We start from the raw sequence: 12,623 nt of genomic DNA, 5'->3' as shown, positions 1-12,623 counted from the left end.
CCAGTTTTTCTCTCAAAGTTCCTCTCCCATCCATTCCCATCTCTCTCTCTCTCATATATATATATATATATAAATTTGATGGTCTTGCTTGATGCAGCCTTCCCAGAGTAAAAGTATTAAATATAAGCTCTCTCATTTTCCCTTCACAAAATCTTTTTTTTTTTTTTGGCTTCATTGGGTCTTCGTTGCTGCTCATGGGCTTTCTCTAGTTGCAGCAAGCATGGGCTTCTTTGCGGTGAGCGGGCTTCTCATTGTGGTGGCTTCTCTTGTTGTGGAGCATGGGCTCTAGGAAACACAGGCTTCAGTAGTTGTGGCATGTGGGCTCAGTAGTTGTGGCTCACAGGCTCTAGAGCACTCTTCCTGCCCTTGGGATCGTGTTTATTTTCTCCAAAAAAGTTATGTTCCTTTACTTATACCCACTAGGAATCTTTCCTATCATCAGTATTTTCCTCTCTACAGGATTATTTGTATCAACCAATAAACATATTCTGGTTTCTTGTATCTCTAAAAAGAAAATCTCTTTTGACTTCCTAATGACTATAGAACTGCTCCATTATTCTTCTGCTTTATGCAATTTGATGTTCCAAAGCTATTACCTATCTGAACTGTCTATTCACTCTTCAGCTTATTTCAATTTGTTTCAACCTCTGTCACTCCAGTGAAATCACTCTTGCCAACAACCTTCTTGTTGTCAAATTTAAGAGACAGTCTTCTGTCCTCATCATTTTCAACTGTATTCAAAATTCCTGACCCCTTTTTTTTAAATTTTTTTTTATTTTTTAAACATCTTTATTGAAGTATAATTGCCTTACAATGGTGTGTTAGCTTCTGCTTTATAACTAAGTGAATCAGTTATACAATATGTTCCCATATCTCTTCCCTCTTGCATCTCCCTCCCTCCCACCCTCCCCCCCCATCCCACCCCTCTAGGTGGTCACAAAGCACCGAGCTGATCTCCCTGTGCTATGTGGCTGCTTCCCACTAGCTATCTATTTTACATTTGGTAGTGTATATATGTCCATGACACTCTCTCACCCTGTCACATCTCACCCCTCCCCCTCCCCATATCCTCAAGTCCATTCTCTAGTAGGTCTGTGTCCTGATCCCTTTTAAAGGACTTCCTTCCCTTGCTTCATTCATGCGTATTTCTCTTGCCACTCGTGAGAATGATTTGATAGCTTCTTAAAATCAATCATATCATGAAATAGCATACAACTTGGACTATGTCATAGATTCTCTTGTCATTCTACACTAACTGATGTCATCTATTCATGCTGCTTTAGGATTCTTAATCACATTTACATACTGATATTTCCTTGCTATCTCTGAACTTTAATTATGTTCACCTATGAACTTAACATACCCAATTGTTAATCTCTAAGTCATTTGAAGTTTACAATCTCTAAACAGAACTCTTATTTTTTCCCTCAAAACCTCTGGACTTCCACACTTAATTAAATATAACTATTTACCTCAATTTCATGATGTTCAAGCTGAGGAAATTAGGGATCATCCTTTTTTGTTTTCTTACTTTCCACATCAAATATCATTGGACACTGAGAATTTTGAGTGTCCAAGACTCAAAGGATATCTTGAGTCTGTCTAGCTCACTGCTATCACCATAGTCTAAGTCTCTACCATCTTAAACCCAGACTGCTGCAGTAGCCTTCTAACTAAAACTTGTTTTCTTCAATCCATCTATCTAAAGTATAAAGCATGATGTACTGAAAATATAAATTGAATCAGCTCTCTCTCTCAAATCTCTTTACAGCTTCCCATAATAGGTAGGTGACCTACATGAGTGAAGAAGCTTAGGGGTGACCACTGTGAAGCAGAGAGTTTGCTTAGCCTAAAGGGAACATCTGTTAATTGGTTCCAGTAGATGTTGCAATGAAGGTACATTGGTTTTAGCTGCCAAATCTAAAAAGGGAATACAAAAACGTGTGTGCACACGTGCGCACGTGTGTGTGTGTGTGTGAAATCTGATTTTTAAATGTTGACTCACAAATTTTTAAAACATTGTGTGTTTAAAACAAAACATATCTTCAGTGCAGATTAAGCAGAATGGCTGTCAATTTGCTTCTTCTGAAGAAGAGATCTGGTTTCTCCACATCTCCTCAACTTCATTCTACCACTTTTCTATTGTATTCTGTGACTTTCTTCAATTTACATTCTATAATTTAGAGTCCCTAATCTTTATTTTCCTGGAATGGCTCATCAAGCTCTTCCTCAGTGTGAGGCTCTTCCTTTCCTGTAGGCTAGAGGCATAAAATTCTTCTGGTATCAATGAAAGTGGGACCTTCTTACACTGGGTGGATTCCCACTCTGACATCTTTATCCTCTCTCACAGAAGCTTGATTTTTAATTTTATTTTTGACTTCACAGTACTTTTTAAAATTTGATATTCATTTAATTGTTTATTGTCTTTTTTGTCATTAAATTTGAAGAACTATGGGGGGCATGTACTATGTCTGCTGTTAAGTGTTTTATTTGTTCCTGGTACAAAACCAGGTACATAACAGGCAAACAATATATGTAGACAATGAATGTATAAACATATAAATGGTCTCTGGATTTCTCTTCCTCTCTATACCAGATTCCAATCATACTTCATAACCCACCTCAACATTTGCCTCTGTGACTCTCATCTCCTAGCTGCCCAAAATATCATACCTCTTTTGTCTCCATGACATTTCACATGTTCTTAAATTATAATGACTCTATTATATCTTAGCCTGACTGTGAGCTTCTTGATGCCTAACATCTATCAGGGTCTTGAAACATGACTGTAAGATAATCTTATGATTTGAAATCCACTAAAAGTAATTTAACTCACTATATTCCTATTAAGTCTATTTCTAATAAACCTCATATTTTTGCAAAAAGTGAGACCAAATAAATATTAATATTAATAATAACTATTTCATTTATCTTATCATACTATAATAGAAGCTAGAATTAATTGAATACTTATTTGTCTTAAGCTTTATGATTACTACCATGCATACATTATCTCATGTAATCTTTCCCTCAACCCTATGAAACAAGTATTATTATCCTCGTTTTTAGATCTGACGAAACCAACTCTTGGAGAAGACAAGATAGTTTATTGCAAGGATGGGATGTGAATGAAGTTTGGTTTCAAAGCATAATGTAATATAGTGATTAAAGGGTCAGGATTTAGAATCAGGAAGTAACGAGTTCAAATTTCAATTCCATCAAATTATTAGCTGGATAAACCGAGTTTCAGTTTTCTTATTTGTAAAGTGGGAATAAAATAATAAACACCTTATAGCATTTTATAATAAATAAAGAATACGTGTAAAAATACTAAGTAAATGGTTTACCACTCTGCAGTCTATGAAATATCACTCTTAATTATTGAGGTTGAGAGATTTAGTTGATTTTTAATATAGTCACTTAGTTTATTAAGATCAGACTGACTAGTTTCCCAGGTCTTTTGAATTTCTTTCTAGTGTGATTTTTTCAAACATTATTATCCATATTAATTATCAGGCTAGTTAAAGAAAGTTCTGCAAAATTTTTAGAAAATTACAATTTTATTCATATTGAACTAATATTGTTTTTCACTGCAAGTATATCAAAATATAACTTTAAGTCAACTTGAGTGATCCACGGGGACAAAATTTTCACAGGTCTTTATTATAAGAACTATCTTTTTATTCATAGGGATATTCTTTAGCACAGCATTTGTCCTTTATACAAACAATATAAATAAGAAAAGATTGTAAATGTGTGGTATGTGTAACTATAACCATTATCATTTTTTAAATTTAATATATCATGAATATTTTGTGAAAATAAGTATTTGTGAATGTTAACTAAATTATCACTTAGTATTTTATAGAATTTTTTGTATCTTTTATTTGTAAAATTTTACAGAGGACTACTGAAAATTCAAGATTTTTAAAAAATATTGTTTGATAGTGCAAGTTAATGGCTACCATAGTCTACTACATACACTTTCTATGTTGTAAGTAAACTAATTTCAAATTTTAAAATAAATACTAATTTTAAGATGGAGATAAAACTTATTCAAGTTACATTTACTTCTAAAAATTACATATAAAATGTTTATAGAACATTTGCAGGAAGGTTTCACAGGCAGTACCTCATTTGAAACTCACCATTCTATGTGGTAAATTTGATATACATGTTACAGAAGAGGAAACTCAGGCAGACAGGATTGAATAACTTACCAAAGATCAGACAATTTATAAGCAGAAGAATTTGAATTCAAACTCATGTTTTTCAAATCAAATCCCATGATTTTTCACGTACTACATGACAATAGATTAATCATTTAAACTCCAAAAAGTATCCTAATAAATTTGATTAGTCACTTTAAAATAATGAAATATTATTAATGGTAACACATCAATGAAATCTAGCTGCCACACTTTTAAGTCACCAGGTCTTCATCTCCATATTATTAGTTATATTTGAAGTTAAAATTAAAATAAACCTTAACAAGATAAATAATGAAATAAACAATTTAAAATCTTACCTAAAATCTGATCCAACTCTCTTCCCATTTTCTGGTTCTCCTGGATCTGGGCATAAATTGGAAGCTGTTTTAATACCTCCCTCATTTACTGGAACAACAGAAAAAAGAAAAGAAAAAAAGAATCAAAACATATATGATTAGAAAAACAAGGGTGATATTCATTTAAAGTTGTACATAAAATATATTCTTGTATTTTGTTATTGTAATCACTATAGTTTATATAAAGTTAAATATAGTTTGATAAACCAATAATGAGGACAGAAACATTTTTTCTATTTGTGGACATATAAGAAAGTAAGTTTCATGTTCCTATTCAATGACTTACTAATCTGAATATTAACACATTAACAATTAACACTTTATTTTTAATTACTATCAAATAGTGAAATCTCTTGTAATGCATTCCCAGGGTATCAGTGCCAGACTTTCCATTAATTATTGGCAGTAGAGAAGTCACCACCAGTTAGGGCAGTGTCGTTTGGGTACTTATTATTTTTAAAGTTGCAATAGAAAATAAGACCCTGTGGAAAAAAGTTTAAAAAGTTTAAGGTTATTACCACTTTTTATTTCGTATATAACAAAGAATTTAGTCTGCCAATGTGAAAGTAAAACTGTGGCGCAAATTATCGAGCATGTCATTGAATTATGATATAATGATGAAAATCAAAATAAGGGCTTTACCCTTTAACAATTTCCATGACTGTGTTTTACTTAGCCATTGTACACTTTAAGCAGTTTCTTCAGAACACCCAATTATTAAAAAGATTTATTAATATTTTCAGTGAATGTGATCACAGTAAATAATTCCCCAAGATAGCGCTTTTTTTCAAATGGGAAGATCAAAACCAGATAAGGTCTGAAATATCTGAGTGATACTGATTCATGAATTCAATCTTACAGTGAATTAGAGAGTAACTTCTATTTTCCTCTTCATCAACTTATCTGCGTTTTAAAGCCTTATTCTTTTAAATTTTATTTATTTATTTATTTATGGCTGCGTTGGGTCTTCGTTTCTGCGCGAGGGCCCTCTCCAGTTGTGGCAAGTGGGGGCCACTCTTCATCGCAGTGCGCGGGCCTCTCACCATCGCGGCCTCTCCTGCTGCGGAGCACAGGCTCCAGATGCGCAGGCTCAGTAATTGTGGCTCACGGGCCCAGCCGCTCCGCGGCATGTGGGATCTTCCCGGACCAGGGCTCGAACCCGTGTCCCCTGCATTGGCAGGCGGACTCCCAACCACTGTGCCACCAGGGAAGCCCTATCTGCGTTTTAAAGAAAAGAATGGGACCTGAGTAGAGACTCTAGAGAGGGAAATTGTAAACCTTGCAATGGTTCTTTTCCTACACTGTGGGTTGGAATCACCTGTAGAGCTTTTTTAAAAGAATAAAGACGCTTAACTTTTATGTCTAGATATTCTAATGCAATTACTTTGGGTAGGACCCTGTGGATCTGTTTTTTGTTGTTGTTTTTGTTTGTTTGATTTTTTTAATAATCCTCCAGGTGATTCTAATGTAGAGTCAATATTGAGAACCACTGGATCCCTGCATCATTTAGTTCAGATTGTCAACTTGTTCATATTGATTTATCAGATAGCAAGATGACTATCAGATGATGGCCAAACAGTCATACCTCTGGTAAAGTTGTCATATTTTCAATTAGATATGAAATTTTGTGTTTGCACCCTTCATTCTATAAAAATCACTTTCCTAAATATCCTCAACAGTATCCTTACTGCTGCCAAATTACAAGTTCACCAATCCACACAAAGCATGTGATATTTTTGCTTTTCTTGGTCTGCTGACTTGCTAATTCATTTCTTTTTATCTTTCTGGCTTTTGTTGCTTCTTATGTTTGTTTTGGCCACTCTCTTACTTTAGCTGATATCACATACAGAGGGCAAATTCAAAGACAGTGACCCATAATTCACCATATTTTATATTTTCCTCGTGGCTTGAAAAATTACCTCTTTGCTAAGAATTTCAAATATATGGTTTTGTCATTTTTTTCCCCAAGCTCCATCCTGCTCCTTCAATGACCTACTAGGTCAACCCACCAAAATTCTCATAGTCATTTCATGTGCATGCTCAAATCCAGCTTAATCACTGATGCTTTTGTTTCTCTATTATCATTCTCTTCCAATTCATCTTGAGTACTAGAACTAAACTTTCTCAAACACAGTTTTCATTACTGTCCAAATATACTATGATTCTAGATTTCTAAGTATATAACCTCTATTACCCACTAGCCACCAAGATACATCCATAACTCAAGTCCAACAGATTCTTCATTCTTCTGCAGTTGTACTGGTTAGCCATGCTCATTCCATGCTCTGTGTTTTCTCCAGGTCTCCATGTTTTCCATTTCTTCCTCTTTAGCTATCAAAATTCTATATAATTTTCAAGACTCAGCTCAAGTCCCACTTTTTGCAAAATACAGTCTCTCATTTTTTTCCAGATTTTCTAATCCCTCTTTTTATATGGCATGGACAATTTTATATTTAATTTTTAAATTATTTTGTCATACTGTTAGTAGTTTCACATTCCTTAGTCATATATACAAATATATTATATACTTGATAAAGATAAGGAAAAACTTATAATTATTTTAATATTCCCACAGTACCTAGATGGGGGTTAATGACTTCTCAGTAAATATTTCCTAGTAGGTTGATTAAAAACAATGTGTTGTACACTGTTTTCAATGAGTATTTTTTTCTATGGGAAGAACTATCCTAACTGACTTTTGAAAATATTATAGTATATGCTATTAAAATGTGACTTTTTTAACATACGATAGAGATAAGAAAAAGAAGTGGTATGACTTAGGCTTCCTACACTATTATATTAAATTTATAACACAGATTATAGGTAAAAATAGACGTGTCTGCGAATACATTAGAAAATAAAAATAATAAAAAATTTCATTTTTTCCATTTCATCATCAATATTGCCTAGGTTAATATAAATTTTAACAATAGCTAACACACAGTACTATGTGTCAGGAACTAATCTACACCCTTTACATGTATCAGCTCATTTAATCCTCACACAAATCTGAAGGGTAGCTACTATTATTATATGTTTCCTACAGGTGAGGAAACTGAGGCATAGAGAGGTTAAGACACATTTCTAAAGTCCTATTTTCACTTTCTGCCTTAGTCTATGTTTCGACCTTGGCAGACTGACTCAAGAAATTCTACTCTTAACACCTGAGCTCTCCATCCTGTACAGAAAGCTCAGAAAGGAGAAAGGGCATCAATACTTAAAATTCAAAACACTTTTCCAAATATTTTATCTTAGAATGAAGAGCATATTTATAACTTTCACCATGTTCACTTAATTAATCCCAGTTCTTATGATTTAATTGTCAAATTACTTTTGTCTGTTTGAAAGTGTCCTTTGAACTGCTGTCTTTGGACATCTGCAATAGTGAAAAAGTTCCCAACTTAAATTGTAAAGATAACGGGAGAGCTGCTGCATGATACATGTATTTAGTGTTCTTTAATTAAAAAATTTAAAATAAAAAATAAAGTATATAATCTCTTATTTATCTGATATTTAGATGCTACAAAACTGCCCATAGCTAGTGACGCCAAGACATTCAAATGAAGTTAGTATCCATTCAATCAGCTGCTTTCATTACGTAATGCCATTCAAACAACTGGACACATATTTATCATTTTTACTTCTTTCAATTTGAATAGTAACTTGTAAAAAGAACATGAGTGCTCTTTAAAAGTTAATTACATGGACAGGGTCCTGCCTCTTGAAAAGAGCATAACTACGGGAATATCCTTTTTGCTCTGATCTTTAAGGACAATAATAATAATAATGTTATTATTATTATTATTACTAGTACTAATACAATATGAATCCTTTTCCCCACACATCAGTGACAAGAAGAGAGGGCAGAATTTATAGAATTAAGAAAATTGGATGAATTATCGTTTCTTATAACATTGAAGTATATTTATTATATGTGCTTATAAAATATGCTATAGGAATTTTAATTAATGTACTATATTATTGTATATTCTAGCTTGAAAATACTATAAAATTAGTCAACATCAAAATAAAATATTGTCATTACAAGCACGTTTTCTTAAGCTTCTGATTTTACATAGCACATAATGTACTCTAAAGATAAAAATAACTAGATCCTGAAAGTCATCTTACTAAAAGTCATCTCTACATTACCTCATCCAGCTAGTGGCATCTTAGAATTTTTTTTATATTAGATTTAAAAATTGTATTCCACCTTATAAAATAGAATGCTTTGGATCTTGTTCTGAACTCCAACATCATGAATGTAGACAGAATGTTATTTTATACTAACTTTATATCCTAAAAGAGTTGCCACTTAACTCATTTAGCTTCCCAATAAAATGTTGGATCATTGCCAACTGAGACTGTATTTTAGTCACTCTTTTTACTTTCTTAGTCTAGCATGGTGCTGCCATGGAGAAGTAGTTCAAATAGAATTGTGAAATGAATGTATAATAAGAATGCATGAAAGCATGGACTTGAAGAAGATGAAATAATTTTAAAAAATACATTATGGAAAGCTCACAGTTTCTTTATAATTCCACCTTAAAATTTTAGAAGAGCCTAGTAGAAAAGTTGGCAAGAATAAATTCACTCAATTCAACATTTTAAAATATAAAAATTTATTTTTATTTTTTAAATTAAAAATATTTTTTCCTTTATTTGCAAACCTACTCTCTTTGATAAACAACAAGAAGGGATGGAAAGAGACTACATAGAGTTCAGGTACTAAAGTACGAAAAAGAATCTGAATTAGCCATTTAAACAACCAAATGCTTCCCATGAACACTACTGCAGTTTCCTGAATCTCTTATTAATTTGTTTCTTAGTTAAACTTTAAAGGTGCTATTATGGGAAGACGCACTTTAGAAATGTGTGTAGCTCATGTCCTCCATAATTATGCTCACTCCTGGAAGTTCTAGTGATTGAATAGATAGTTTTTTCAAAGAACACAAGCTTTATTATTATTTTTTTCCTTTGAAAGTTTAATGTCAGATAAAAATTGTCTCCTTTTAAAATTATTTGGCTCTGTGTCAAATTAACGATTCAAAGAGATGAAGACCGAAATGCCTACTTGATAACAAATATATAATAATGATAAAAATTAAAGCATTATAACTTTCTCTGTGATCAACCATAGAGAATATATATTTGTAACTAGCTATTAAACATTTGAGAAAAAAATTATAGGAAAATAACTTTAAAATAATGTTGGCTTGTTATTGTTGCTAAAAAAAATTGGCATAAATAATCTGTCTTGATGAGAGTTTAATTATTTCTATTCAAAAATAAAAATAAGAAAGCACAAGAGTATATTTTATATCCTACATAAGCTGTAATGGATAAATGTAAAATGTATTTTAAAATTATGAAGTAAATTAACATTTTTTGCTTTATGAGTAACTTTTTTCTTTTTGTCTCATTAACTTTACTCCTGACATTTAAAAGTAAATATTCTTTAAATTAAAAAAAAATAAAAATATTTATATATATATATATTTAATCAGGGTTTATTTGTTTCCCCAGATACACTATTATGTTTAAATTTCCCTTTCTTGTTCACCCTCATAACCACTGTATAAGAACAATGAAAATAATATGTATGTCCACTAAGGCAATATACCAAGTATAAAAAGTTACATACACATTTTTCTTATTGAATAAATTCGACGTGTAACATTGTGTAAGATTTAGGTGTACAGCATATTACTATGATACATTTATATATACTGTAATATTTATAATTGTTGATGATGTAGAGTTGCATACGTCTTAATTTCCGTATAAATAGCCTAATTTTCCCAGGACATCTGAAAGTTTGAAGCATGAAGCATATAAAATAACATTTGTGTAACCAAAATGAGGAAAGGGTAAGAAAGTGATAGCCTATAATTCTTCTTAGATTTCTAAAATAAATAGATTAGCCAGACAAAATATTAGAAAAAAAAAAGTAGTAAACCTAATTATTTAAGTCTGCATCATTTCCTTCATGTTGACATGATAAAATTTGAAATGTCAGAATAATTTCACCTAACAACTTTTTTATGTTTATATTTTCTTGTATAGGAAAAATATCTTTCTCTCTGAAGTGTATCAAATAATTAATATATGAAAAATACTGTAGATTTATTTTCCCTAAAAACTGTTATCAATTTTGAAAATATGTTTTAACCCTAAAAATATAACAATAAATCATACTTATACAGCTAAATACTTTGAAATGAACTGTTTAATGCTTTCCAAACAGGTAACCCAATTTGACATTTTCCTACTGATATCTGCTATTTTTGGTTTCGTATTCTCAAATCTAACAAAATGTGAAAAATCACATTTTAAAATTAGGACACTTTAAAATATTTGATACCAACAGGCTCCAAGTTTGCTTCTTGATAAGTGATGTAATTGCTCAATTTGTGCCATTTACTGTTACAAATACAACTCAATAAATATGTGGGTAGAATCCTTTACTGATATAACTATAATGAATGATTTTTTTAAGAAATAGTTTTAAACTCATTTCATCAGATGATTTAGAATTGAATAAAAATAAATAATATTAAAAACGTATTTTTGCTAAGAAGATAATATTTATTTAAAATAACTAATCTTATTTATTATCAATAAGGCATTTTAGAAGTCAGATGTGGTATCATGAATGGCTTCTTTTAAAATTTATAATATGTATCTGCAGGAACAGTAAGGCAGGGTATTTCTACAAACTGCTGATTGATTTATATTGAAAAAATTCATAGCTTTCTTAAAAATCTTATTTTATGTTCATATATGGTAATATAACAATGAATATTCAAATTCAATGATTCTTAATCTGAGATTAATGGATGAACTTCAGATCATCTATAAATCCCTGAATGTTAAGCAAAATTGTGCATTGGGGCAGCACATAAATATGTGTACCTCAGTTCATTTCATGAGATTTTTCAAAATAAAAGAAAAATTAATTAGCTAGTTAATTCATTTACAAAATATCTGATTTAAGTGTTTGTATAAATTAACTCAAATTAAAATATTTTTGCTTAAATGAAAAATTGCTATTTAAATAAATTTTTCCTTAGAAAGATAATTATGTTGAAATTTAGATACGTTCAAACAAAAATTCCTACAAGAAACCATTAATTTGATGATTTTCACTCATTTTTTTATCTCACATACTAGAATTAGAAAACTAGAATGTTATCAACATGCTAGATCAAAAGTTTTTTCTTTTACATTTTGAAACAATCTGAGCTCCAAAGTTTACCACAATAACCCAATAACTCAATATGCATTTAAATACAAGAAAATATTGAATAATCATGCATGTTATATAAATATTAATGCAGTTAATTTGGTAAATACACATTTTTATAAAACACACAAACAACACAGACACCACAAACTTCACTCTTGCACTAGAGAAAGAAACAAAAAAAAAGAGTACACTCACAGATAGAAAACTTGTTGCTGTTGTCTTTCCCTGGAAACAATTTAAATCCTCTAGATTTAAAATCTATGGCCTTTTTCACTAGTTAAGAAAACAAACAAAAACATGTATCAGGATACACAAGTTTAAAATGAAATTCAAGTTAACAAATTTTGTTAGCATGGAATTATGCAAGTTAAAAAAACTGCTTTCTTAAGCCTGATATAGGGCACCCAGAAGAAAATAAAGAAGAAAAAAATAGCAATCTGATCACTAAGCAGTAAAAATACCAAGCAGTATAAAAGGATTTTAAGTGTACTATAGGGAGAATCTTGCATACATGTATAGGTACTTTTTAACACTACCCAGTTTTAATAGAAGAGCAAAACATTAACTCTTTATCATAAAACATTTGAATTCATCAAATTTTATGGAAAAAATTAAACTAGAAAAATAAAAATACTGATACATTATAAAAGTGGGATGAATTTAATGAGCTTGGTTTTTAAAATAAACTAGTGTACTTTTAAGGTAATTTAACCTAATTGACATATTAGGACACATTTAAGAAAATTACATAATTGAAAAAACTTAAAATACATTTTAGTATTTCTGCCAATAACCATTTCCTTTCAT

General features: G+C 31.0%; 1 protein-coding gene across 2 annotated transcripts in view; it reads right to left on the bottom strand.

Annotated features, from left to right (window-relative positions):
- Window positions 1–12,623, bottom strand: part of CSMD3 (CUB and Sushi multiple domains 3) — a 1,186,187-nt gene that overhangs the window by 698,439 nt on the left and 475,125 nt on the right. The window contains exons 8-9 of one of the 2 annotated variants that reach the window (XM_082364543.1): window positions 12,012–12,089; window positions 4,529–4,616 (exon numbers count right to left, since the gene is read on the bottom strand). In XM_082364543.1, the coding sequence (XP_082220669.1) occupies window positions 4,529–4,616; window positions 12,012–12,089 (166 nt within the window). The remainder of the gene's footprint in view (window positions 1–4,528; window positions 4,617–12,011; window positions 12,090–12,623) is intronic. The other variant, XM_082364544.1, reaches the window with a different exon arrangement.

Source organism: Balaenoptera borealis, assembly GCF_965194805.1.
Source record: "Balaenoptera borealis genome assembly, chromosome: 17".
Taxonomy (NCBI): domain Eukaryota; kingdom Metazoa; phylum Chordata; class Mammalia; order Artiodactyla; family Balaenopteridae; genus Balaenoptera; species Balaenoptera borealis.
Note: the sequence above shows the minus strand (reverse complement) of the source record. Positions and strands in the feature narration are given on the sequence as shown.